Source organism: Panthera tigris, chromosome B2 (genome assembly GCF_018350195.1).
Source record: "Panthera tigris isolate Pti1 chromosome B2, P.tigris_Pti1_mat1.1, whole genome shotgun sequence".
NCBI classification, from domain to species: Eukaryota; Metazoa; Chordata; class Mammalia; order Carnivora; family Felidae; genus Panthera; species Panthera tigris.
In genome coordinates, this window is record NC_056664.1 from 135,473,072 (window position 1) to 135,500,329 (window position 27,258).

The 27,258-nt window shown below is 41.5% G+C and overlaps 1 protein-coding gene across 1 annotated transcript in view; it reads left to right on the top strand.

Moving 5' to 3' along the window:
• The window catches only part of CCDC170 (coiled-coil domain containing 170), a 101,947-nt gene extending 84,742 nt beyond the window's left edge, over nucleotides 1–17,205 (top strand). Inside the window, 2 exon segments of the mRNA XM_042987625.1 lie at nucleotides 13,891–14,127; nucleotides 15,859–17,205. Of these exon segments, the coding sequence (XP_042843559.1) occupies nucleotides 13,891–14,127; nucleotides 15,859–16,059 (438 nt within the window). The 3' untranslated portion in view covers nucleotides 16,060–17,205.
• Nucleotides 17,206–27,258: the final 10,053 nt, after the last annotated feature.

A 27,258-nucleotide genomic window follows, 5' to 3' on the forward strand; every position in this document is an offset into this window, starting at 1 on the left:
AGTGGTCTTTCCACTTAGCCTTTCACAAGCAAGCCTGATTTCTGTAATTAAGTTTTGCTCTTTAGCTGGTAGGATTATGCCACAGGTGGTTCTGGGGTAGTGTCTGATCGAACGATTTTCTATTCCCGTGTCTGTGGTATAAAGCAACGTTTTCAAGTGTGGGGCATGTACCCCCTGTGGCGTGTGAAATGCTTCTAGGTGGCACTATGTAATGTTCACTTTGAAGTGAAAGATGGATTCCCTTTAATTTTTCTTTCAATTCTTTCACCATCAAGGAGAAAATCTTAATTAGAGGTTATTATGTTTTTATGCCTCTAGAACATTTGCTGGTCTGCTTTTCAAGCAAAGAATAAGCCTTAAGCTCAGTGCTGAGCACAAGAAATAGTACCTAGCAATGCTGTTTTGTGTTTATTGTATAGTGGCTTTTTCTTCTTTAAACATTTTTTTAAATTCCACTATAATTAACATACAGTGTTACATTAGTTTCAGGTGTACAATACAGTGATCAACAGTCCTATACCTTATTCAGTGCTCCTCATAATAAGTTGTACAATATTTGTTTTGTTTTTTTAATTTAAAATTTTTTTTTATTGATTTTTTTTAATGTGTATTCATTTTTAAGAGATGGAGATAGAGCACAAGCGGGGGAGGGTCAGAGAGAGGGAGACACAGAATCCAAAGCAGGTTTCAGGTTCTGACCTGTCGGCACTGAGCCTGACACGGGGCTTGAACCTGTGGATCGTGAGATCATGACCTGAGCTGAAGTCAGACGTTCAACTGACTGAGCCACCCAGGGGCCCCTGTGTTGGTTTCATTGATGTCTTCCTGTTGTGGCAAATTCTTTTTTTTTTTTTTTTTTTGGTCATTTTATATGTTTTATTCACATTTATTTTTGTTCTCTAATTATTAATGCAAAAGAGAAGGTAGGGTTAGTCTCTGGTCTTGGTAAAGTCCAAAATCAAATGGCACGGTTTCCTATATTTTTGGATTCTGTACTGCATTTGTCCCACACAATAAAGATGAGCAGTGAGTATAGCAGTAATAGTCATACTCTCCTTCCTACAACAGAAGACCCTGTGAAAGTGGTATTCATAGTTGTCCCCAACTCTTCGACATTATTAATCCATATTTTTCTTTTTAAAATTTTTTAAAAAATTTACATCCAAGTTAGCATACAGTGCAACAATGATTTCAGGAGTAGATTCCTTTGCCCTTTACCCATTTGGCCCATCCCCCCTCCCACATCCTCCCTCCCACAACCGCTCAGTTTGTTCTCCATATTCAAGAGTCTCTCTTGTGTTTTGTCCCCCTCCCTGCTTTTATATTATTTTTGCTTTCCTTCCCAACGTTCATCTGTTTTGTCTCTTAAAGTCCTCATATGAGTGAAGTCATATGATTTTTGTCTTTCTCTGACTAATTTCACTTAGCATAATACCCTCCAGTTCCATCCACGTAGTTGCAACTGGCAAGATTTCATTCTTTTTGATTGCCAAGTAACACTCCATTGTATATATATACCACATCTTTTTTCTTTTTTTTTTAATTTTAACTTGTTTTATTTTTTATTTTTTTAAATTTACATCCAAATTAGTTAGCATATAGTGCAACAACGATTTTAGGAGTAGATTCCTTAGTGCCCCTTTCCCATTTAGCCCCTCCCCCTTCCCACAACCCCTCCCATAACCCTCAGTTTGTTCTCCATATTTATGAGTCTCTTCTGTTTTGTCCCCCTCCCTGTTTTTATATTATTTTTGTTTCCCTTCCCTTACGTTCATCTGTTTGGTATCTTAAAGTCTTCATATGAGTGAAGTCACATGGTATTTGTCTTTCTCTGACTAATTTCGCTTAGCATAATACCCTCTAGTTCCATCCACGTAGTTACAAATGGCAAGATTTCATTCTTTTTGATTGCCGGGTAATACTCCATTGTATATATATATACCACATCTTCTTTTTTTTTTTTTCTCTTGGTTATTTTATTTTATTTTATTTTATTTTATTTTTTAATATATGAAATTTATTGTCAAATTGGTTTCCATACAACACCCAGTGCTCATCCCAAAAGGTGCCCTCTGCAATACCCATCACCCACCCTCCCCTCCCTCCCACCCCCCATCAACCCTCAGTTTGTTCTCAGTTTTTAACAGTCTCTTATGCTTTGGCTCTCTCCCACTCTAACCTCTTTTTTTTTTTTTTTTCTTCCCCTCCCCCATGGGTTTCTGTTAAGTTTCTCAGGATCCACATAAGAGTCAAAACAGATGGTATCTGTCTTTCTCTGTATGACTTATTTCACTTAACATAACCCTCTCCAGTTCCATCCACATTGCTACAAAAGGCCATATTTCATTCTTTCTCATTGCCAAGTAGTATTTCATTGTGTATATAAACCACATCTTCTTTATCCATTCATCAGTTGATGGACATATAGGCTCTTTCCATAATTTGGCTATTGTTGAGAGTGCTGCTATAAACATTGGGGTATAAGTGCCCCTATGCATCAGCACTCCTGTATCCCTTGGGTCAATTGCTAGCAGTGCTATTGCTGGGTCATAGGGTAGATCTATTTTTAATTTTTTGAGGAACCTCCACACTGTTTTCCAGAGTGGCTGCACCAGTTTGCATTCCCACCAACAGTGCAAGAGGGTTCCCCTTTCTCCACATCCTCTCCAGCATCTATAGTCTCCTGATTTGTTCATTTTGGCCACTCTGACTGGCGTATACCACATCTTCTTTATTCATTCATCCTTCAATGGACATTTGGGCTCTTTCCATACTTTGGCTATTGTTGATAGTGCTGCTATAAACATGGGGGTGCATGTGTCCCTTCAAAACAGCACACCTGTATCCCTTGGATAAATACCTAGTAGTGCAATTGCTGGGTCATAGGGTAGTTCTATTTTCAGTTTTTTGAGGAACCTCCATCCTGTTTTCCAGAGTGGCTGCACCAGTTTGCATTTCTACCAGCAGTGCAAAAGAGATCCTTTTTCTCTGAATCCTTGCCAACATCTGTTGTTGCCTGAGTTGTTAATGTTCTCCATTCTGACAGGTGTGAGGTTATATCTCACTGTGGTGTTGATTTGTATTTCCCTGGTGATGAGTGATGTGGAGCATTTTTTCATGTGTCGGTTGGCCGTCTGGACGTCTTCTTTGGAGAAGTGTCTATTCATGTCTTTTGCCCATTTCTCCACTGGATTATTTGTTATTTGGGTGTTGAGTTTGAGAAGTTCTTTGTAGATTTTGGATACTAACCCTTTCTCTGATATGTTGTTTGGAAATATCTTCTCCCATTCTGTTGGTTGCCTTTTAGTTTTGCTGATTGTTTCCTTCGCTGTGCAGAAGCTTTTTATTTTGATGAGGTCCCAGTAGTTCATTTTTGCTTTTAATTCCCTTGCCTCTGGAGACGTGTTGAGTAAGAAGTTGCTGCGGTCAAGGTCAAAGAGGTTTTTGCCTGCTTTCTCCTCAAGGATTTTGATGGCTTCCTGACTTACATTTAGGTGTTTCATCCATTTTGTGTGTCTTTTTGTGTATGGTGTAAGAAAGTGGTCCAGGTTCGTTCTTCTGCATGTCGCTGTCCAGTTTTCCCAGCACCACTTGCTGAAGAGACTGTCTTTATTCTGTTGGATATTCTCTCCTGCTTTGTTAAAGATTAGTTGGCCATATGTTTGTGGGTCCATTTCTGAGTTCTCTATTCTGTTCCATTGATCTGAGTGTCTGTTTTTGTACCATGTTGTGGCAAATTCTAGTGAAATCGTATAATATTCCTTTTAATAGAAGTGAATTCAGAGACGCCTGGGTGGCTCAGCCAGTTAAATGTCTGATTTAGGCTCAGGTCATGGTCTCATGGTTGGTGAGTTTGAGCCCTGTGTCAGGCTCCATGCTGACAGTGTGGAGCCTGCTTGGATTCTCTCTCTCTTCCTCTTTCTTTGTCCTTCTCTCACTTGTACTTTCTCTCTCTCTAAATAAATAAATAAACTTAACAAAAAAAAAAAAAGAAATTCAAGTAAGTTAAAAAGGTGGTTGAGTTAAAAAAAACAATTACCATAGGTGATACGTGGATATGGCAAAGATTGTGGGGGTGGAATGGGAATAAATGAGCTATAGACAAAGAGATTGGAGGAGGAGATAACACTAGTGGTAATTAGATGCAGTAAGCAGGTGAATAGAAGCTCTGATTGGCTGCTGCTGACACAATGATGATTTCCCGAGTCAAGGAGTGGTGGAAGAAAAAGCTGGGCAGTGGACAGGGGCCTGATCATCCAGGGCCTTGTGTAATCTCCTAAGATGCTTAGACTTGTCCTCTGTGTCCTGGGGAGCCACTGGAGAATTTCAAACAGGAGAGTGAAGTCACCAGGGAAGACACTAAAAGGAAACCAAGCGATTTGAGAGAGCAGGGGGTCTCCAGAATGAGACTATGACCAGTAGCATCAAGAGTAGCAGTAAGGTAGAGACCAAAGGACTATTCACTGCACTTGGCATTGGGACATCTATGGCTCAGGCACGTGTAGTGTAGATTGTAGTGGTAGTGGGTGAGGGCTTGGAGAATGAGCCAAATTCCAGTATGCTGAGGGATGAAGGAGAAGACACAAAGTCAGTGGCCTGCTCTTCCGGAATTCTTGGATGAAAAAGGGAAGAGTTGGGAAAGGAAATAAATTTGGCTTGTGTGTTCATTTGTTTTATTTTGCATAAAGAGATCCACACCTTTTTATAGCTAAGATTGTAGGGAAGGTATAGGAGAGGTGGGTTTTGACTGGCTCAACAATTACTCAGGCCCCTAAACATTTAAATAGGATGCTAAGCTAAGTCTGCCTTCCAGTGGAGAACAGAGATCTAACTAACACAGTGAATGCCAACTTCATGAATTTATCAGAGATTTTAGTTACAAATGACTTTTTTTTTGGTTTGAGACATACAATATTAGTGCCCAAGACAGACTAATGATATCAATTATTCATCTTTATACATTGCCTGTGCTTGTCCCTGTATATATTATTCATAAGGTAACATTACTGAACATTAGCAAAGATGGCCTTTCTATATTCATTTTCTGTGGCTGCCGTAACCAACGACCACAAACTGGGTAGCTTAATACAATAGAAATGGTTTCTTCTCATAATTTTGGAGGCCAGGAGCCTGAAACCAAGATGTTGACAAGGTTGATTCCCTCTGGGGAACCTGAGGGCGACTCCTCTCCATGCCTTTCTTTTGGCTCCTGGTTGCTGCTGACAGCCCTTCGCTTTTGCACCTGCAGAATCCCTCTCTGCTGCCGTCCTTACGTGACCTTCCCCTCTTGTGTCCTTCCTTTTCTGTCTCTTATAAGGACACCCACCATTGGCTTTAGGGCCCACCCTAATCCAGGATGCTATCATCATGATATCCTTACCTTAATTATACCTGCAAAGGCCCTTATTCTAAATAAGGCACATTCTGAGGTTCTGGGTGGACATACATATTTTTGGTGGGGAGGGGCACTGTTCAGCCCAGTACACTTAGTAAATTAAGAATTAATTTCACCATTTATGGAGGATCAGTATAAAAAATAATAATTTGGGCGTGTCCGGGTGGCTCAATTGGTTAAGCATCCAACTTCGGCTCAGGTCATGATCTCACCATTAGGGGGTTTGAGCCCTGCATCGGGCTCTGTGCTAACATCTCAGATCCTGGAGACTGCTTCGGATTCTCTTTCTCTCTGCTCCTCTCCTGCTTGTGCTCTGTCTTTGTCTCTCTCAAAAAATAAAATAAACATTAAAAACAATCGTTTGAGTTTCATTTCTATGTCTTAAAAAGTCAAGATATAATTCACATGCTGTGAAATTCACTTTTTTTTTTAATCCAAATGTCAGCTTTATTAGGTAAAAGTTTGGTTGGAGAACATGGTGTAAAACCATGGACTGACTTTTTCTTTCTTTCTTTCTTTCTTTCTTTCTTTCTTTCTTTCTAACTTATTTTATCTTATTTTTAAAGATTTTTAAATTTACATCTAAGTTAGCATATAGTGCAATAATGATTTCAGGAGTCGAATGCAATGCTTCATCCCCTATGTATAATAACACCCAATGCTCATCCCAACAAGTATCTTCCTTAATGCCCCTTACCCATTTAGCCCATCCCCTCACCCATACCCCCACTAGTAATCCTCTGTTTGTTCTCCATATTTATGAGTCTCTTCTGTTTTCTCCCTCTCCCTGTTTTCATATTATTTTTGTTTCCCTTCCCTTATGTTCACCTGTTTTGTCTCTTAAAGTCCTCGTATGAGTGAAGTCATATGATTTTTGTCTTTCTCTGACTGACTAATTTCACTTAGCATAATACCCTCCAGTTCCAACCACGTAGTTGCAAATGGCAAGATGTCATTCTTTTTGATTGACGAGTAATACTCCATTGTATATATATGCCACATGTTCTTTATCCATTCATCCTTCGATGGACATTTGGGCTCTTTCCATACTTTGGCTATTGTTGATAGCACTGCTATAAACACGGGGGTGCATGTGTCCCTTCGAAACAGCATACCTGTATCCCTTGGGTAAATACCTAGTAGTGCAATTGCTGGGTTGTAGGGTAGCTCTGTTTTTTAATTTTTTGAGGAACCTCCATCCTGTTCTCCAGAGTGGCTGCACAAGTTTGCATTCCCACCAGCAGTGCAAAAGAGTTCCTCTTTCTCCGCATCCTTGCCAAGTTCTGTTGTTGCCTGAGTTGTTAATGTTAGCCATTTTCACAGGTGTGAGGTGCTTAATTTTATTATATCATAGAAGAAGGGAGAGAGAGAAGGAGAGTGAGGGCTACAGGAAGATTGACTGACTGATTTTAAGGAATTGGCTTACACGATTATGGATTTGGCAAGTTTAAAATCTGGGGATAGGGCAGCAGGAAGAGCTGATATTGCAGTTCAAGTCCAAAGGTTGTCTTCTGGTAGAATTCCCTCTTGCTCGGGGAGAGTCACTTTTGTTCTATTCAGGCCTTTGAATGATTGGATGAAGCCCATCCACACTATGGAAGGGAGATCTACTTTACTGAAAGTCCACTGACTTAAATGTTAATCTCACCCTGAGACACCCTCACAGAAACATCCATGCTTCACCAAATATCTGGGCTCTGTGGCCCAGCGCAGTTGACACATAATGTTAACCATCACGGTACCTTTTTATGCTGAATACTTTTCCGTCATTTGGATATACCACACTTCATTTATGCATTCAGCATTTGAAGGACATTTTGATTGTTTCCACTTTTTAGCTATTATGAACAAGGCTGTTGGCAACATTTGTGTGGAGTTTTTCTGTGCATTTCTCTGTCTGTTGCAAAACTGCGCTCAAAGACCTTGACTCCTAGGTTATCCCAATCTCCCTTTTAAAGACTCATGCAGTAAATTTCCCCCTGAATTCTTGACCAGGAAAAAACGGACCTCTCCAGATGAGCTATTAAATTTGAAGTCGGCAGGCAAACCTGATTATTATAGATATCTCTTTTTGAAAGAAAAATACTCTTTTATAGATTCCCCTCCCTGTGTTGAGTCAAAATAACTTTATTACAATATCGCTTTCATATATACAAACTTAACGCTGTATAGAAATTTCTTAATCTTGGTACATTTTTACCCCTGTAAATTTCAAACAGATTTAGAAACAGTGAAGTATAAAAATAAACACATTAATGACATAAATTCAATATGCCAGGTTGTGTTATTCCCCTACAATCATTGTGAATAAGAATGTGTAGGGTCAGTTGCTTGCTGTACAGTTTCTTTTGAGTTTATGTTTTCTAAGGACAGGACATTTATGCTACCCTGTGATTTAATTCAGTGCTTCAGATATTTTGTTTGCACACGCACCATGACAGAGTTTCGACTTCATTTGGCATGAACACATTATTTATGTATGAACTCCACCTTTGCTCTTCTCTCATTAACCTAGAATAATTAACGTAGTACTACTAATTGGTATAAACGTAGGTTTTTTGCACAAATGCAAACACAGGCACTGACATCATGTGGCAGCCCTCCAGAGGATCCAGAAAACGCTTTGTGTAACTCATAAAGCACCATTTGCTTCTTAGCCTGTGTTGGTTGTGATCAGTTTCAGCTAAATATATTGAAAGATCCCCTCATAACCGTGGCTTAGGTAGGAGAGATGTTTATTCCTTTCTCATGGAAAGGAAGACATGCCATGCTTAGTGGGATGGCTCTGGGGTCATCAGCAACCCTGGCTTGTTCTTTCTGCTTCACTGTCCTAGCAATAGCTTTTATCCTCAATGCCACTTCTTGACACAAGCTGGCTGCTGGGGCTCTGGCCTCATTCCAGCCACCTGTGAGGAGGAAAGGGAGGAGGACACCCTGAAGGCCACTTTCCAGGAACAATACAATGCTTTGCATTTCTCCATTGGCCAGAAGTTAGTTCCTGGACCTCACTTAGATGAAGTCAGCCTGAGAAATGGGTCTATTCTGGGCAGGAAGGACAAAAGAAAGAATAGATATTTGGTGGAAAGGTATCAGCTTTCCCTATGTACCATGTGGCCCAATTTTGGTAGGGAGCTGTGCCCTTAAATCAGTAGTCAGACAACAAAAGGGACAAAAACTCAGTGAAAAGCCATTGTTATCTTCATTGTAGTGTCTTAAGAAAACACCAAAAGGGAATAACACTCCTTAGCCAGCAGCAAAGGCCTCTCCCTCTTGCTACCTCTCTTGATAATCTCCCACACAAGATAGCTTCTCCTCATGCTCCTTCTTCACTCCAGAACTATATCCAACCCAGTCAGGGCAGCCTTTCTTTGTATGTATAGTTGGATTCATTGAATCTTGGATTCAATGGAGGTAGGTCCACTGGCTTGGAATTGCTTTGAGCTGTCCTCACTTTGAATGTGTGCACCAAGGAGAACCTACAAAGAAGAACTTCTTGGGTTGTGGAATGGGTTAAAGAATGGGTTGTAGAAAAGTGGAAGTGTGCTCAGATTGCAACGTCAAATGAACCCCTTCCTTTAATTTCAGCTTCAGTTTCCTTCTAGTAAGATAGCTGTGGTTGGTTCTCTTTAGTAGAGACATAACATGTTTTTGGGCCATGGGGATACTCTCCTGCTGTGCTACCCCACTGTCTTCAAGGAGTCTGTGTGAGGTGCCTAGCTCCTTCCTGCAGGTTTGCATTTTCTATGCAGTTTCTTGAAAACCCTCCAGCTAGAGAATTTAGATCCTCGAGGCCGGGGGTTGGGGAGTGGGGTGGGGAGGGAATTCAGCACATCAGATTTTAAATTTAATCACCATCTCTTTGAGGGCCTTCAGGCCTTCTGACATGACAGAGAATCATTAACCAGATTTTGAAATTTTTTTCTCTCAAGGAGACACTCAGAACCTTCTCCATCCTTGCTGGGCTCTGGGTGGCATGTCAGTCTTGTTTATGACCAGTTCTGCCCCACCGGAAGACCATTAGCAGCACAGGCTCTGGCTGAACTCTGGGCCAGATCTGGGAGGCTCCTTTAGGGGGAACTAAGAGACCAGCTTAGCCACGCCCCCACTCCCAGGAATCTCGTTTGTTTGTTGGGTTTGATTTAGGAGTCTGAGGTCTCTGTTGTCCACTGGCTTTCAGTTCTGTTTCTGGTGGCTTGGCTCAGAGCTCCTTGACTCGCCTCTGCTCCCCGATGACAAGAACTGAGGCAGCCCTTAGGATTGTGATAATGTCTCATATTTTTCAGAAGTTCTTGGCTATGAATTCTTCTCATTAGGACCTGATTTATGTACTTCCAGCTCTCCAAGCTGTGTTCCGTCACTTTTGGTAGATAGCCCACTGTAAATGTTTTTCCAGTCTGAGCAGAAAGGCTGCATGTATCTGTTAATACAAGGTTTTGAATTCAATATCCCAATCCCAGCAACTTCCCACTTTGCTGTCCATTTTCTCTGCAGCAGGGAGATAGTTTGCATATGAGGGGAATCTCTGTCTTAAAGAGAGATAGCTTTGTTTTAAAAGTGATAGATTTCATTCATGTAATGTACCCAATTTGTAAAATGTTTGATAATCCATGGAATATATTATTTAGAGCAGCTGCTTGTATAATTTATAAATATATATATATATATTAAACGTTTACGAGTAGGATGTGTGTTGTATTGATCATGCATGGGAAAGTTCCCTTTTCTTTTTTTACTTTTTTTTTAATAAGAAATTTATTGCCAAATTGGTTTCCATACAACACCCAGTGCTCATCCCAACAGGTGCCCTCCTCAGTACCCATCACCCACTTTCCCCTCCCTCCCACCCCACATCAACCCTCAGTTTGTCCTCAGTTTTTAAGAGTCTCTTATGGTTTGGCTCCCTCCCTCTCTAACTTTTTTTTTTTTTCCTTCCCCTCCCCCGTGGTCTTCTGTTAAGTTTCTCAGGATCCACATAAGAGTCAAAACAGATGGTATCTGTCTTTCTCTGTATGACTTATTTCACTTAACATAACCCTCTCCAGTTCCATCCACATTGCTACAAAAGGCCATATTTCATTCTTTCTCATTGCCAAGTAGTATTTCATTGTGTATATAAACCACATCTTCTTTATCCATTCATCAGTTGATGGACATATAGGCTCTTTCCATAATTTGGCTATTGTTGAGAGTGCTGCTATAAACATTGGGGTACAAGTGCCCCTATGCATCAGCACTCCTGTATCCCTTGGGTCAATTGCTAGCAGTGCTATTGCTGGGTCATAGGGTAGATCTATTTTTAATTTTTTGAGGAACCTCCACACTGTTTTCCAGAGTGGCTGCACCAGTTTGCATTCCCACCAACAGTGCAAGAGGGTTCCCCTTTCTCCACATCCTCTCCAGCATCTATAGTCTCCTGATTTGTTCATTTTAGCCACTCTGACTGGCTTGAAGTGGTATCTCATTGTGGTTTTGATTTGTATTTCCCTGATGAGGAGCGACGTTGAGCATCTTTTCATGTGCCTGTTGGCCATCTGGATGTCTTCTTTAGAGAAGTGTCTATTCATGTTTTCTGACCATTTCTTCACTGGATTATTTGTTTTTCGGGTGTGGAGTTTGGTGAGGTCTTTATAGATTTTGGATACAAGCCCTTGGTCTGCTATGTCATTTGCAAATATCTTTTCCCATTCCGTTGGTTGCCTTTTAGTTTTGTTGATTGTTTCCTTTGCTGTGCAGAAGCTTTTTATTTTCATGAGGTCCCAGTGGTTCATTTTTGCTTTTAATTCCCTTGCCTTTGGAGATGTATCAAGTAAGAAATTGCTATGGCTGAGGAAAGTTCCCTTTTCTGACTTCTTGTCAGAAGAAGAATTTCAAATCTATAGAACAGTTGCAAGAGTAGTATAATGGACAGTATTTTATTCTTCACATAATGATTTATGTAATAATTGTTAATATTTTACTGATTGCTGTGTTTTGCCTAATGAGGGTAGGAGGTTTTCATTTTTGCTGAACCATCTGAGAGTAAGTTACATGCATCATGACACTTTACCCCTAAATACTTGCCTGGTATCTCTTAAGACAAAGAATACTCCTCCTCTTCCCCCTCCTCCTCTTCTTTTTTTTCTTCTCCTCCTCCTCCTTCTTTTTAAATTCTTAAGTTGATGATCAAATCGCTGAATTATGGATATGTTATATAGTTCCTGGGCCATGTCACAAATTATTTTAAAGCTTTTATTTATTTATTTTTAAATGTTTATTTATTTTGAGAGAGAGAGCACACATGTCTGTGAGCGAGCAAGCAGGAGAGGAGCAGAGAGGGAGAGAAAGAGAGAGAGAGAGAATCCCAAGCAGGCTCCATGCTATCAGCACAGAGACCGACTTGGGGCTTGATCTCACGAACTGTGAGATCATGACCTGAGCTGAAATCAAAAGTCAGATGCTGAACCTACTGAGCCACCCAGGCACCCCAAGACCAAGAGTATTCTTCTATGTGACCACTGTACATCATCACACTCGGGAAGCACCGTCGAGGCGATACTCCATTATACTGTATCTAATATGCTAGGCATATTCAGATGTGGGTTTTGATAACTTGAAATCCATGAATGATCTGCCAGGTCCACCTCTGTAGACCTGCACTTAGTGGGTGCCATTAACTTGACTCAAGTGGTAGGTCTTCTAGTGCCATATCATTGGCTCAAAAATGGACTCAGAGTTCCTTTCTCCACCAACTGTTGACATCTTATGGCCTACGGATTTCCCAAGCTGCAGTGGTAGTTTTTATGCCTTCTTGATTGCAAGTCCCACAGCAGCTGTCAGTTTCCCAAGGATTACCTGTCTCTTGCATGGAACCAGTTTGGAGCTTTGAGTTTGTCCAAGCATGTCTGCCATCAGCCTCCTCTCTGCCGGAAAAGGAGCTAAATTCTTAAGAAGTTGTGTGTGTTATAGTGGATGGAACCAAATTTCCATTATCTAATTTCAGAACATTTGCATCATCCTTCAAACCCATTAGCAGTTACTCCCCAATCTCCCCTCCCACCAGTCCCTGGCCTTTTCCAGATCTTTCATATAAATGGACTAATACAGTCAGCGGTCTTTTGTGACTGACTTTTCCCCCTTAGCATAATGTTTTTGGGGTTCATCCAAGGTGTCAGGATTTTCGTTTCTTGTCGCCAAATGACATTCCAGTGCGTGGGGAGACCACATTTTATGTATCTGCTCATCAGTTGATGGGTATTTGGGTTGTTTTGACTTTTTGGTGATCATGAATAGTGCTGCTGTATACAGTTTTTTTTTGTATACAGGTTCTGTATGACACAAGTTTTCAAATCTCTTGAATATATAAACCTGGATGTGGAATGGCTGGGTCCTGTGTTAACTCTGTGTTTAACATTTTGAAACCTGGTTAACTGTTTTTCATAGCAGCTATACCAGCTGCTTCCCATCATCAGTATGTAAGGGCTCCGACTTCTCCACATCCTTGCCAACACTTGTTATTGTGTCTTGTTTTGGTTATGGTCATCCCAGTGGGTGTTAAGTGCTAGCTCATTCATATTTATTTTTAATGGTCAGTTTTAAAAATTTTGTGTCAAATATGAAAACTGCCTCCAGCTCTTTTTTTTTTAATTGTGGTGAAATATACATAACATAAAAGCTACCATTTTAACCATTTAAAAAATTTTTTAAAAATGTTTATTTTTGAGACAGAGAGAGAACGCACACAAGCAGGGGAGGAGCAGAGAGAGAGAGAGACGCAGAATCTGAAACAGGCTCCAGGCTCTGAGGTGTCAGCACAGAGCCTGACGCGGGACTCGAACTCACAAACCGTGAGATCGTGACCTGAGCCGAAGCCGGATGCTCAACTGACTGAGCCACCCAGGCACCCTCATTTTAACCATTTTTAAGCGTACAACTCAGTAGCATTAAGTACATTCACAGTGTTGTGCGACCATCACCACTATCCATTTCCAGAACTGTTTGTCATCCTAAACTGAAACTCAGTGCCCATTAAATAACTCCACATTCCTCCACTGGGGATGGAATTCTATTCTACTTTCTGTGTGAATTAGCCTGTCCTAGGTACCTCATATAAAGAGAGTTATGCAATAACTGTCCTTTTGTGTCTGGCTTATTTTACTTATTGTAATGTCTTTAAGGTTCATCTATGTTGTAGTATTTGCCAGAATTTCAACCTTTTTATTCATACTCTTTTGTAAGCAAATCTGGAAAAATTTTACATATTAAGCTAATAAAGACAAAGTGCCTCACACTCTACATCCTCCAATAATGGTACTCTGACATGTTTATAAACTATAACTGCCTTAAGACATGTTTGCCCAGCATGTATGCTTAGCAAAGTCTGTATAACTGGGATGAATTCCATTCTTTATTCGTAAAAAAGTTATTAAGTGAATTTCATTGACTTCTAGTTTATCTTGTTGATACAATTTTCCTAGATAAATACAAAAGAAATTATTGGCATTCTCTTAACTTCTTAGATTAAAACTTTGGAACAGACCAAAGCCATTGAAGACCTAAATAAATCCAGAGACAAACTTGAGAAGATGAAGGAGAAAGCTGAGAAAAAACTAATGTCTGTCAAGTCAGAACTGGATTCTACAGAGCATGAGGCTAAGGAGGATAAAGAGAGAGCCAGGAACATGATAGAAGTGGTAACCAGTGAAATGAAGACACTAAAAAAATCTCTGGAAGAAGCAGAAAAGAGAGAAAAGCAGGTGGGTAGAAATCTGGTGGTAAAATCTTGTTTAGGAAAGATAGGACAATTCAAAAGCTTGAAAATTATTCATATGCTTCTTCAAAAACAATTTACAAAGCTTTCTATATCATTTCAATGTATCTGTCTACCCTCTAGCATCTTTTTGGCACTAAAATAACCATAATGATTTACTCTGCTAAGAACAATAATTCACATTTTCATGGCGTGAATTGTAGAAAAGAAAAAAGACGTTCTTATCAAAGCAGCGGAAAGCCTGTGAAATGCCAGTTTCTGGTTGTGGAGAGGTTTTTATTATGTGCACTCATTGCCTCTGAAGTTTGCATCATCCCAGGCTTCAGCCTCAGGAGGGAAGGCTTATCTCCAGCAGAGATCAGTGGCAGGAAACAGTCCCAACTCTCAAACAGTGGCACCCAGACTCGATGGCCAATCTAGCCCAGATGGAAGCCATAAAACAGTCCTCACTCGCTGGCTGGTTGCAAGGAGGAGAGTTTTATCTGGCGAGCACATCAGGAGGTCACGCACAAAGAACTGTACTGGGCAGCCTGACCCCCATTGCTTTTGGGTTTCATCTCCCTCTCTTTCTGAAGCTCAAAAGGGCAGAGAGTGGACTCTCGTCCTAGGATATTTTTTCTCTTTGGCTGCCTCTGCTCTGGCTCATGTGTCAGGCCGAGCCGAGGAAGGCCAAACTATAAACTGCGTGTTCTCAGAGGAAACCCTCTCAGGAATTAAGAGCTTTGACCATATTTGAAAGGGGAGAAAAGTTTGAGGGAAACTTTCTCACCAGGGACACTAGGGGGGAGAGGGTATTATGTTCCCCAAATTGGACTCAGCATAGGAAGGAGATTGGGATGTGAATGAACACATGGTGAGAATGTTCAGAAGGCAGTTTTCCTGGAGGTAACGTCTGTCTTCAGGTTGGAGTGAGTCTTTTCCAAAATGGAAGGTACCTCTAGCAAGGGGTTGGCCCGATCTCCCTGATGTATCTGCTCCTGCTTTAGCGCAGAATCACAGTTGATGAGAATGTGAAGGACTATGAGGCATCTTTTCATCCATTTTCTCCAAGCTCCTCACCTCTCCATGTTTCTTTTTGTGATCGACAGAGAGTAGTCCCGGAGGGTCCGATGTTATGGTTTGTGAGGAGGCTGTTTATGTGATGTCATCTGGTCATTATTTAGAGCTCCTTCTCTTTTCATCAGCTCATACTTTCTTGCCCTTTGTTCTTCCTTTAGTTTAAGTGGTTCCATGCCCACTTAAAATTCCACGTACTTATCAACGGTGTGCACAACCACAGCATTTGTAAAGCACTTCCTGGTATACAGAAAACATACACATTCATTGTTTCATTTGATCCGAATTTCAGAACAGCTCTGGGAAGTAGGCATATGGTTATTTCCCTCAGGAAGTGAGAACATGGGTCTCATTCGTGGTTGCTTTTCGCTGAGATTCTTGACTTGGTAGCCAATGCCACACTAACTGGCATGAAATGCCACCCTAAGTGGCTGTGAAATCACTGACAGTTGGTGCCCGGAAGGACCGTAGGGGGAATTGAGGAGATTCGCCTTCTTATTTTATAAATGAGAGGACTAAGATAAAAGACAGTAAGTAATTTGCCTACCTCATGTACCTCTGGGTTTTCCACAGGGTTTTGTTTGTTTGGTTGGTTGCATTCAGACCAACAGTAGTCAGCATGTTTTGTTCTTACCCTTAATGTGTGTGTTTGATATTGCAGCTGGTGGACTTCAGGGAAGTGGTTTCCCAGAAGCTGGGCTTGAACATGACCAGTCTTGCACTTCCTGACTATGAAATCATCAAATGTCTTGAAAGACTGATCCATTTACATCAGCATCACTTTGTCACCTGTGCCTGCCTCAAAGATGTGACGCTTGGGTGAGACAGGCACCCCCAAAGCCACTTAAAACTCCTTCATTGAATACCATGTCTCTTGAAGGAGGTAGAGCTAAGTGATGGCACACAATTCTCGATTTCACTAATTCCCGAAACCTTTGAAATTTGATCAGTATGTGAATACCATATACTTTGATGATAGAGCGAGGATCCGTCATTTGCAAAAAAAGGATCTCAGAGGTGCCAGCTGTAGGGAAATGTCTGACACTAAAAACACCTATTTTTTTATTTACTAGCACTTTGGGACCCAGAAGAGTTCCAGTAGATTGTAAACCTAGAATGGGCAATGGTGGTAGGGAATTTACATTTATGGGACTCCTTTTATGACTTGGGGGCTTTCCTACCCAATTTAATTCTCATAATAGCCATGTGGAGAAGGTTTAGTGTTTGATTTTACAACCTCTCTGGGGCTCAGAGAGGGTGTTACCTACCCAAGATTGCAATTGGTTAGCAACTGAACCAGAAGTCTTACCATGTTGGCTCTGGGTCAAAGGCTGTACCTTCTCTGTTACATCACACTCCTCCAGTTTCTCCTGAATTCCTGTGATCCTGGTGAAAATTGCCCCCATAAAGAAAGGCAGACATTCATAGAATCAAGAATTGAAGCCCCCAAAGTAACAGATTTATGAATGTTACCCATATGATTTCTTTAAAAGGCAATATACCAAATTATTTGGTAAAACATACACAGGGTCCAAGGTCCTGTAAGAAATTTACCTGTCTTAAATGTGGCTGCCAGATCACATTTGGTGGCAATTTTTCATGTTGGAGCAGGGTTGATCTCAGTCCTTGAAAAGTTAAACCTTTAATATGAAACCTGTCACATGAAATCCTGTACAGTTTTATTCACCAGTTTATCAGATGCACTGACAGCAGGGGTACTTTTTTCAGATTGGGATTTTATTATGACTTTCTGTGATTTTCTGCCTTCTTTTTAAATTTGTATTTCACAGATATTTTTCAGGAAGCCATATTCTTAACTTTATTGAGAGAAACTTTTACTTTTTTGGTCGATTACCTTATTTTTGCCATATGTAATTTTCTAAACAGTTTCTGAAAAAAGTGTTGGTGTCTCATTAAAGGAGAGGGGAAACACAGATTACATCCGAACATTAAGAGAAAAAGCATATTCTGAGGGGCACATGGGTAGCTTAGTCGGTTAAGCCTCTGACTCTTGAGTTTGGCTCAGGCCATGATCTCACAGTTCCTGAGATCGAGCCCCAAGTCAGGCTCTGCGCTGACAGCAAGGAGCCTGCTTGGGATTCTTGCTCTCCCTCCCTCTCTCTCCCTCTCCCTGGCTCATGCGTATGCGTGCTCTCTTACTCTCAAAATAAATAAATTTTAGAAAAAGAGAGAAAAAGCAAATTCTAGAGGAAAGGAAATGAGTTGGACACTTACTGATGACAGATCACACAGAGGAAGAGGAAGCAAGGATGTCCTCTGGGAGATGGGTCATGGTCGCCTGGCTTTCTCCCTTGTGTGCAAGGATAGTATAAAGTACCTTTTGCAACTGAATAAACACACCTTCGCAGCCCTGACTGAGGACACGAGCTAGGTCTGCAACAGGCCGGAGAGGCAGAATTGTATTTTCCCCGCAGAAGTCGTCTCTGAAGATCCCCTCACATGCTCCGTAGAGACAGCGGCTGCTGTTCTGGACCCATACACACTCAGACTGAAGGAGGCAACCTCACTGTCTGGGTCTCTGGAGGACTGAATTGCGGAGTGGCTTTGCTTCAGCCATGCCATAGAAAGGTGGGGGGCGTTCAGAGATGGAGGGGTTGTTTTTATACCCCTGTTTTATATCTCTGTTCTCATTTTCCAAATACCGTCTTTAACGAACTTCATTTATTTTCTCTGTGAAGTTATTTCCAACACTATTCGACGTCACTTTAAAAGCATAAACTCATAAAAATATTTCTCCATTTCGTGACATAAGAAAAATAAGTTCTATCCGTGTAGATGGTCCATATGCACGTTAACTATTTGTCATTTAGACAAATTGAAATCCCTTAATAAAGCCATTTTCCTCCTTGTTGAAATGCCAGTTGGTTGTTGGCTTTCCCTCCATGGCATTCATTCTAGAGCTGGCAGACCAACCTCACATTTTTGTGTTAGATTCTGTTCTTCTATAATATCCATGTATATTTTATGTTGGCCAATAAAACGTGTTATGTTGATGAGATTTTCTAACTAGGGTTTTAAAATATTTAACACTAACTCTTCTACCAAATACACTTGAGTGATAATTGCCTTTGAGATTATTATTCTGGTCATTGTCTGGGACATTTAAATGCGTGCATAAAATATCTCCATTAGGAAAAAAAAAGAATTAAACCCAGTCAGTTCTACCTTATAGTCTGTCTGTCTTACAGATGAACGGGGGGTGATTCCAGGTCAAGGGGTGGTGGGCTGGAAAGTGGTTAAAGAATGTCTATATTATTTATATTGTAATAATACTTGGGACTTGGACGTGGAGTTTAATTTTCACTGGGAAGCATTTCATGGCTACATAACCTTTGATCGGGAAGGCTCTTGCCCACTCTATGCAATAGTGATTTTATCCACATTATTGTACAACCCCACTTAGCTTCTCCTCAGTAAGTGGAGTCTGTATGCTTCCCTCTCCTCTATGCTGCCTCCACACTGTTATGCTCGTGTCTTTGTATAAAAATCATTGCTCATTTGAGGCTCCTTGCTAACTGAATATAACTTTTCTCTTGGTCCTCATTGCAGTTACCTGTTAACATCCTGTATGTCTTCCTACTTAAGATGGTTCATAGTGGGGCTCCTGGGTGGCTCAGTCACTTGAGCATCCAACTTCGACTCAGGTCATGATCTCACGGTTCATAGGTTCAAGCCCCACATTGAGCTCTGTGATCTGTTTTGGATCCTCAGTCTCCCTCTGTCTCTGCCCTTCACCTGTCTTCTCTCTCTCTCTCTCTCTCTCTCTCTCTCTCAAAAATAAATAAACATTAAAAAAAAAAAAAAGATGGTTCATAGGTGTCTTCTCCAGCCACATTAAGTGCTGCCTTCTTCTCGGGTGACTTTAGTGCCCATAAGGAAAATTCATACAATGTTTTATCTTTAGTTTCTTGGCCTTCTTGACCTTCATACTTTTACCTCCTTTTGTTTCAGCTGTTTAAACCTTAGATTGCAGTTTATAGCAATCCAATTGAAACTCCTGTAAGTCAGAGAGAATTTGCGGGGGGGTACTCATTTGAAAGATTCAGGAGTAGACTAGCTTCAGCACGGCTAGATGCAGGGATTTAAAATTGTTATTTGGATTCTTTTTGCTTCTACCCATCTTCCTTTTCTCCTTGGTTTGCTTGTCTTTGCATGTTGGTCTCCCTTTCTCCTTCTGGTGATGGGTTTCTCCATGCTGCCAGCAAAGATGATAACCAGCAGCTACATGGTCTTTTCAACTCATGAGCTGAGAAAATGAGACACTCTCTGCCTCCAAAACTCATGGAAGGAGTGTCAGGGAAGAAGAGTCTGATCATGTCTTCTTGGCCACGCACTCCTTCCGAACCAAGCATTGTGGCCAAGGGATGAACTCACTGGCCTGCATCCCATGAATCCAACTGGCCTGCAGTGAGGTGGGGTGGGGTGAGGTTCCAAGGTGATCTGTTCAACCAGAACCACACGTAATGACAGAAGGAAAGCTGGACAGGCACACAGCACACATCTATGACCCTTGGTCAAATTTAGGATCTTCTAATCACCTGCAACTTCTCCACCTCTAAAATCTTACAATCTCCATAAACTCTTATCATTGCAGACCTCTATCTCTTACCCCCACGTAAGTGCTCTTTGGGTTTCCTTGGTTCTCATATTTTCTCCCTGCTAGCCTTGCCATCTGGGGTCAGCCTAGATACTCTGGTTCCTTTTTATAGTCATTCTTTTCCCAACACCTTCAATTCCTTGTGCCCTTGCCCCTCATCCCTCAGATTTGAATTAGTCCCAACTAACAATGTTTCTGCTGCTTTTCCTGCCCCACTGGATGAGACTGGAGGAAATCACAGGTGGCCTGGCAAATTCTCACCTGAGCCCTCTGGGCTAACTGGTAATCCTTCCCAGTTCCCCAGTTCGAGCTCGCTGCCATTTTCCAAAATGACTGTTGCAAATATTCTACTCTTCCTCAAGGCTCTTAACCTGTCTTCTTTCTCCACTGTCAGCAGATAATCTTGTCTCCTCTTTCACCCACAAAGTAGAAGCCATTACAGGACATATCTTCAATATCAGACCCTAGAATAGCCTGATATGTGTGCGTATATCGTGGCCCCCTTCCCTCTTCTTGCCTCGGGTTATTTCCTCCGCCTGGCCGCTTGTGTCCTCACTAACTTCATCCTATCAATTGTCCTCTGTCTCGAAAGCGTTTTCAACCTCACTTTCCTTTGTGGCTTCTTTCCCTCAGCATTAAATATGTTCATCTTAAATCAGTCCCTCTACGCCCCAACAACTTCTCCGTAGGGCCTTATTTCGCTCTGTCTTTCTGGTCTCACCCTCTTCACACCATCTTCCCGTGGCAACCTGGCTTCGGTCTCCACTCACCCGGTTCTCACATTTTTGTTAGCAAACCTCTGTTAGTTTTTCCAAATTAATCAATTAATCTATTCATTTAGAGAGAGAGAGAGAGCAAGCCTGAGTGGAGGAGGGGCAGAGAGAGAGAGAGAGAGAGAGAGAGAGAGAATCTCAAGCAGGTTTTGCACTGTCATCATAGACCTGACATGGGGCTTGATCCCATGACCCTGAGATCGTGACCTGAGCAAAAATCAGGAGTCAGACACTTAATGGGCCAAGCCACCCAGGTGCCCCAAACCTCTATTAGTTTTGAAGTGTTCATCTTACTAGATCTTTCTGTAACATTTGATATAATTGACCATTTCCTTCTTGAATTATTCTTTTCCATTAGCTTCCATGATGTGACATTCAGCTCATTTCCCCCCTCTCCACCCCCCCCCCCACTCCAGCCTCTCTAGGTTCTTGAGTCAGATTATTTTAAGGTTATAGGAAACAAAAGTGAAATCAGAGGTTAATGTAAGGATGAGTATGGATATGAGTGTTGGTGTGAATCTTGACCTCCCAGTCGGAAGTCAGTGAGGAACAGTTATACATCACAGAAACCAGAATGTGGTTGATAGTCCAACAATTGGAGTGCTAGATGCACGGTACAGGGTGGCTCTCATGGCCGGGTGCTCTTACTGGTCCTATGCTTGCTGGTTTCCTTTGATGTCATGAGGACTCAACTTCCCTCTGTCTCTGTTTCTACTGCTTCAGCTGGTGTCTCAGATGTCTGGCTTCCAGAACTGTGAGACAATATGTTGTTTAAACCACTCAGTTTGTGGACTGAAGATGGGGAAATCATGCCCCATTTTACAAGATTACTGTCAGGATTAAATAATGTAGAGCATTTAGAAAATATCCTGGCATGTGGGGAGTACGCAATGCATGTTAGTGAACAACATTGTTATTGTAAATATTGCTAAGTAGTTCCATCTATTCTTGTGGCTTTAATTACCATCTATGCAATGATGATGCCAACCGTTGTCTCTCTAGATCAGACTCCTGTCCTGATCTCGCTGGTGCCGGATGGTGTGGAGAGGACACCTGTAGGAATTGAGCAAAATAGACTTGGGTTCAAATATAAGCTCTGCTGAGTGACTTGGGCTGTTTGATTAACCACTTTGAAAACCCATGTGCTTCAGGACTAAAATAGGAATCACAAGACTAGTTTCCTCACAGAATCTTTATATAAAGATTCAATGAGTCAATGTATATAAGGTTTGCAGCTTAGGACATGGATGTCACAAGTGCTCAATGAATGTTGTTATATCCTATAGGAATCTTAAACTCAGCATATGCAATGTTGAATTTTATCTATCTATCTATCTATCTATCTATCTATCTATCTATCTAGAGAGAGCAAGAATGGAAGAGAGGGGTGGGAGGAGAGAGAAAAAGAGAGGGAGGGGCAGGATCTTAAGTAGGCTGTCTGCTCCCTGAGGAACCAAATGCAGGGCTTGATCCCACGACCTTGGGATCATGACCTGAGCTGAAATCAAGAGTCAGATGTTCAGCCGACTGAGCCACCCAGATGCCCCATTTTTTAAAATTTATTTTAATTAGTTTATTTTTTTTGCAATGTTGAATTTATAACTTCTGACTCCCATCATCTTCTCGCCAATAGCCTTTTTCTCTTCTGGGCTCCCTGCCCCAGCCAATGGCCTGACATCTGCTCAAATGTCCAAGACAGAGTTTGGGGAGGGAACTCTGACTTGTTCCTCTTCCTCCTCCCATATCGGATAAATCACAAAGCCCTGTCCGCTCTACCTCCTGTCTTCTCTCTTATCTATCTACACTTTCCTTCCACATTAACATCACAGCAGCTTATACCCCATTATCTCTTACTCACTCAGACTTCTCTGAGTGCTGAGCAGATGCTGTGATTCACCACCCAGGTCCTCCCTTTAGGACTGAAGCACTCCTTCAGCTGCCCAGAGCTGTTGGCTCTTGACAATCTATAGCTGAGTTCCTTGCAAGGACTTGCCCTTGGCTGAAGGGAGTGACCTCATCCTGGGTCACAGACTTTTCCCAAAGGCAGTTTGTATCTAGTGACTGGTCAGTGTGGGAGTACAAAGACCTGGCCTTCTTTCCTCAATTCAAGACCACTCTGAAGGGTCATGTCATATTCAGAACTACACCAGCCGGTAAGACCAGCCAAATCCTCTGTTGCAAGTGCGTTATACTTCAACTGCTTCCTCTGCCCAGTCTGCTTTCTTACTTGCCTACAGGTTTTGTTCTAACTGCAATTCAACAAAACTTCTGCCTCCAAATTCCCATCTCAGGGTCTTTCCAGGACCCTTTTTTAGGGTCTTAGGTCTGTCTGACAGATTAATTCATTCTTCTTGTAGCTAGTTATGAAACTATGAAGCCATTTGATGTTTTCCATCATGTAGTTTTATCAATGAATACGTGTTTGTTGATCACTTGGTGGTATAGGATCCACAAAAACTAGACCAAAAACAAAAAAGCCCCCAAATATCAATGACTTAAATTACTTGGTTATCTCCTTCTCTTCAGAATTCTCTATAGCGATTCATAACTAGGTTCCAGTATAGTGTTGAGTACCAAGAGATTTTATTCTATATTTCCATTTCCTCTTAGTTTTAACAGTGTAGAGTACAGAATGGACACTACTCCAAGTAGCTTAACCAAGAAAGGATTTATTAGAGGGTATTAAGTGGCTTGCAGAATCATGTGAGGGCTGAAGAATAGACTTGAAGTTGAAGTTTCCTTAGCAATTCCCAAAGGTACACCACAGAATGAGACTACCAAAAGCCGCTGCTACTTCCGTAGTCAGAAAGCCAGAGGATCCAGAATCTCATTGATACTACCAAGATCTGGAAGCTACCACTTTTACGGTGCCTCCTCTCCTGCTGCTCGCTCCATTTCCTGCTGCCACCTGGGCCAGAAGGAAATGGGCGCCTTGTGCCTCATCTCTCAGAATCAAGCACCTTGTGACTCTCTGCTAATGAAGACGCAGAAAACCAAGGGTGTTTCTTCTGCTTGCCAAAAGAAATAGCTGTAGCAGTAGACGTGTGACTACTGTCATCTTCCAGGTCTCACATTTGGGCATCTAGCTGGCAAAACCCAAATTATATCTGGAATCTTTTCTGAAGGGATTCTGGGAGACACAGTATTTAGCTTCCCAATATCACAAGTGCAGAAAGGCATACTAGAACAATGTTTTTCAAACTTTATGATAAACTTTACTCTAAAATTCAACACACACACACACACACACACACACACACACACACACGCACACACACGCACAGAGTCACAGTCATGTCTGCCTGAAATAAAAGATTCACAAGACAATGGGATGCCCTGACAGATTCTATTCTAGTCTCTGCTGTGCAATTCTGTACTCCTGTAGGCTATGCCACTTCATGAAGAAATGCCCGTCTTGACCCCCTACATTGACTTCATGACCAACTAATGGATGGCAATGGCAGTTTGAAAAAAAAATACTATAAGAAGGGAGAAGTGGATGTTGAGTGCTAATCCACGATATCCACTCTACTATATTGTTCCCTCTCCTGCCTCTGGATTAACAAAAATGATTTAAGTCTGCTCAGAGAGGGACTTAGTGATGTGACAGTGTGCAGTGGCCAGGGAATCAGGAGAATGGGTTCCAGTCCTTCCGGTAGCTGTCTCTCCTTCCATAGAGCGTTGGGGTAGCTTGGTGTGCTAATGACCTAACTGACCCGTACCTGGAAAAATTGGGATCTTGTGATTTTTTGTTTGTTTGTTTGTAGAGGACGGATTAAGCCCACAAGGACATCGTGGCAGCAAATACACTTGTGCATCAACTATTGTACTCCTAAAAAAATTAGTTGGCTTCAGTTAAGTTCCTGGTTATGTACATAGGCGTAAAATCTAATGATTCATTCTCAAAGCATGATGGTATGTATTGAATGTGAACTGTACGATTAGTTCACCTGCCCCATGTTTGGAAGGTGATTGTTAATTTTTCTGTTAAGGTTTGCAAAGAATTTAATCCCTTAATGTAGCACTTTTAGGTAAAAGCTTATATTTGCCAATGACTAAGGCTTTTAATAAGGACTTTTCTCCTAATTTGCTGTAGGTTTGAAGGTAATTGGTGTTAAGAAAGAAAAGCCTACTGAGAAAGCAGAACAAAATAAACATTTAACAAATGCCTATTCTGTGCCAAATGGTGTACCAAGCATTTTCATCTATGATGACTCATCTAATCCTCACATTAATTCTTTTTTTCTAAAATGTTTATTTATTTTTGAGAGAGAGAGAGACAGACAGAGCACTAGCGGGGGAGGGGCAGAGAAAGAGAGGGAGACACAGAATCTGAAGCAGGCTCCAGGCTCCGTGACAGAGCCCGACGCGGGGCTCAAACTCACAAACCACAGATCATGACCTGAGTCGAAGTCAGATGCTTAACTGACTGAGCCACGCAGGCACCCTATCCCCAGATGAATTCTTAAAGGAAGAATTAGAATTCTCATTTTTGCAGATGAGGGGGAAAAGGGTTAAAGTGATTAAAAGGGACTTGCTCTTGGTCGTTAAATGAACAGGTGGAAGAATGTGGGATTTGCACCCAGTTCTGGCAGACTCAGCTCTCGCTTTTCCTCGGTGTCCCTACTGCTTTCATTATTTGTTCAAGGTGACTGAAAGTGGAAAAGACTACTCAAAACAGGCGTCATCAAGAAGACTGGAATTTTCATGTGTTAGAAAAAGAGACGTTTGAATGGATACTTACTTAAAAGTTTCCTAAGCCACCCTCAGCTCTTTAGAGGACCCTGATATCTATAAGCAACAGGGAATTGTGAAGATTATCTTGTGGGCTTTATTTTGGTTTCATATCTTTCATGGTTTCCTTTTGCTTGTGATAGTATTTAAAGGGACCAGAAGAGTTTGTAAGTAATTATAAAATACTTCCCCATTTTGTAACCTTAACTCAATGACCTGTCATCCATGTGGAACTTTAGTTGTTCACGGTTGTTGCAATGTGAGGAATGCTAAACTTGTAAAATACATGGCAAAAAAAAACCCTACAAAGTGTTTATGCCTCTTTTAAGGACTCATTAGACTCTTAGCTCAGTGTTTGTGTTTGAATTTTTCTTTTTTTAGTGAGTATACATAAAATTAAGTAAAACGTTAGATTTAAAAGAACACATTTCAACGTGATTCTTCACCCATGCAATTTGATTTCATTACCCTCAGTACAGAGGTTGAGCTGACATAGAAACGGACGGGATATATAATAGATGACTTTGGGAAACACGGTTCACATAGTTTTGAGAACCACGTTGCCTTTTTTTCCCCCTGGCCAAGTCAAGTGGCTTCTTTAAAACTTTTCCTTGATTATTTCTTATAAGTAAGCTAACATACAGTCTACGTGGCTCTGCTGATTGTCCTCAGAAAGTTCCTCCACTGGAGGAAGCCCCTGGGATGCTTCTCACAGAATATATGACTGGCAAGGAAAAGACAGCTTCCAAAGAAGTTCTGAAAAGCCCTTAATCTTAATAATAATAGTTACCATTTATTTTATTTACCAGAGACTGCAGTGGAGCTCCTTGTGAGCTTTATCTAATTTAATCTTCTCCTAAGCTCTTGAGGCAGACACTGTTACTAGCCTCTTTTTAAAGCTGAAGAAACGTGGGGTGCCTGGTGGCTCAGTCAGTTGGGCGTCCGACCTCAGCTCAGGTCATGATCTCATGGTTTGTGGGTTCAGGTCCCGCATCGGGCTCTGTGCTGACAGCTCAGAGCCTAGAACCTGCTTCGGATTCTGTGTCTCCCTCTCTTTCTCTGCCCCTCCCCCACTTGTGCTTGGTCTCTCTCTCTGTGTTTCCAAAATAAATGTAAAAAAAAAAATTGTTTTTAAGCTGAAGAAACGGTCTAAGGGAGGTTAAGGTTAAGTCTGGTGTCAGATCACGCTGCTGGGTGGTCTGCTTGGTGCGTTTCCTTCCGTCCTATTCCACCTCCTCCACAGAGGAGCCCACTGCCAGGCCCCGAAGAGGGGGTGCCTGGACAGGTCGTGTTCTGTCCTGTATGAGAGGGACCTGTATCTGTGCATGTGTGTTAGCCAGAAGTCTGGGTGAATTGGACGAGGAGGAAAGAAGTCTGCTCAGCAGAGAGCTGTGTTCACAGCAGGACATTCTGACTCGCTAGTTTGGGGACCAGGATGATTGCCTTCAGTTTAATGGTAAAGGTTAATTTTTAAAGACCTGCCACTACAGTGGGGACCTCTATGCCACTTGTTTAGAAGTACGATAACATGGGGATTAAGAGCATGAGCTTTGGAGTTGTGTTCACTGGAGTTTCACCCGAACCCTACGTTTTCCCGTGGGCTTCCGTATCTGGGCGTTGGTTCTGTCATCTACAAAATGAGGATTTCTAATGGTACCCATCTTGGACAGCTGGTATGAGGGTTAAGTGGAGTAATGAGTATGAAATGTTCAGTCCAATGCCTGGCATATCATAACTGTCAGTTTATGTATTAGTTATTATTGGTATTAGGCCCTTATATGCCCAACAATTATGTTTTCATATTTAATACCTTTGTTCTGAAACTAAATGACTTCAACCAGACAGTTATAGTTATGTTTTCCTCCTTCTGGGTAGACTGTTACATGGATAGACACCAATGGATCACACGTCCCGGTATTGCTACTCTTGTACAACC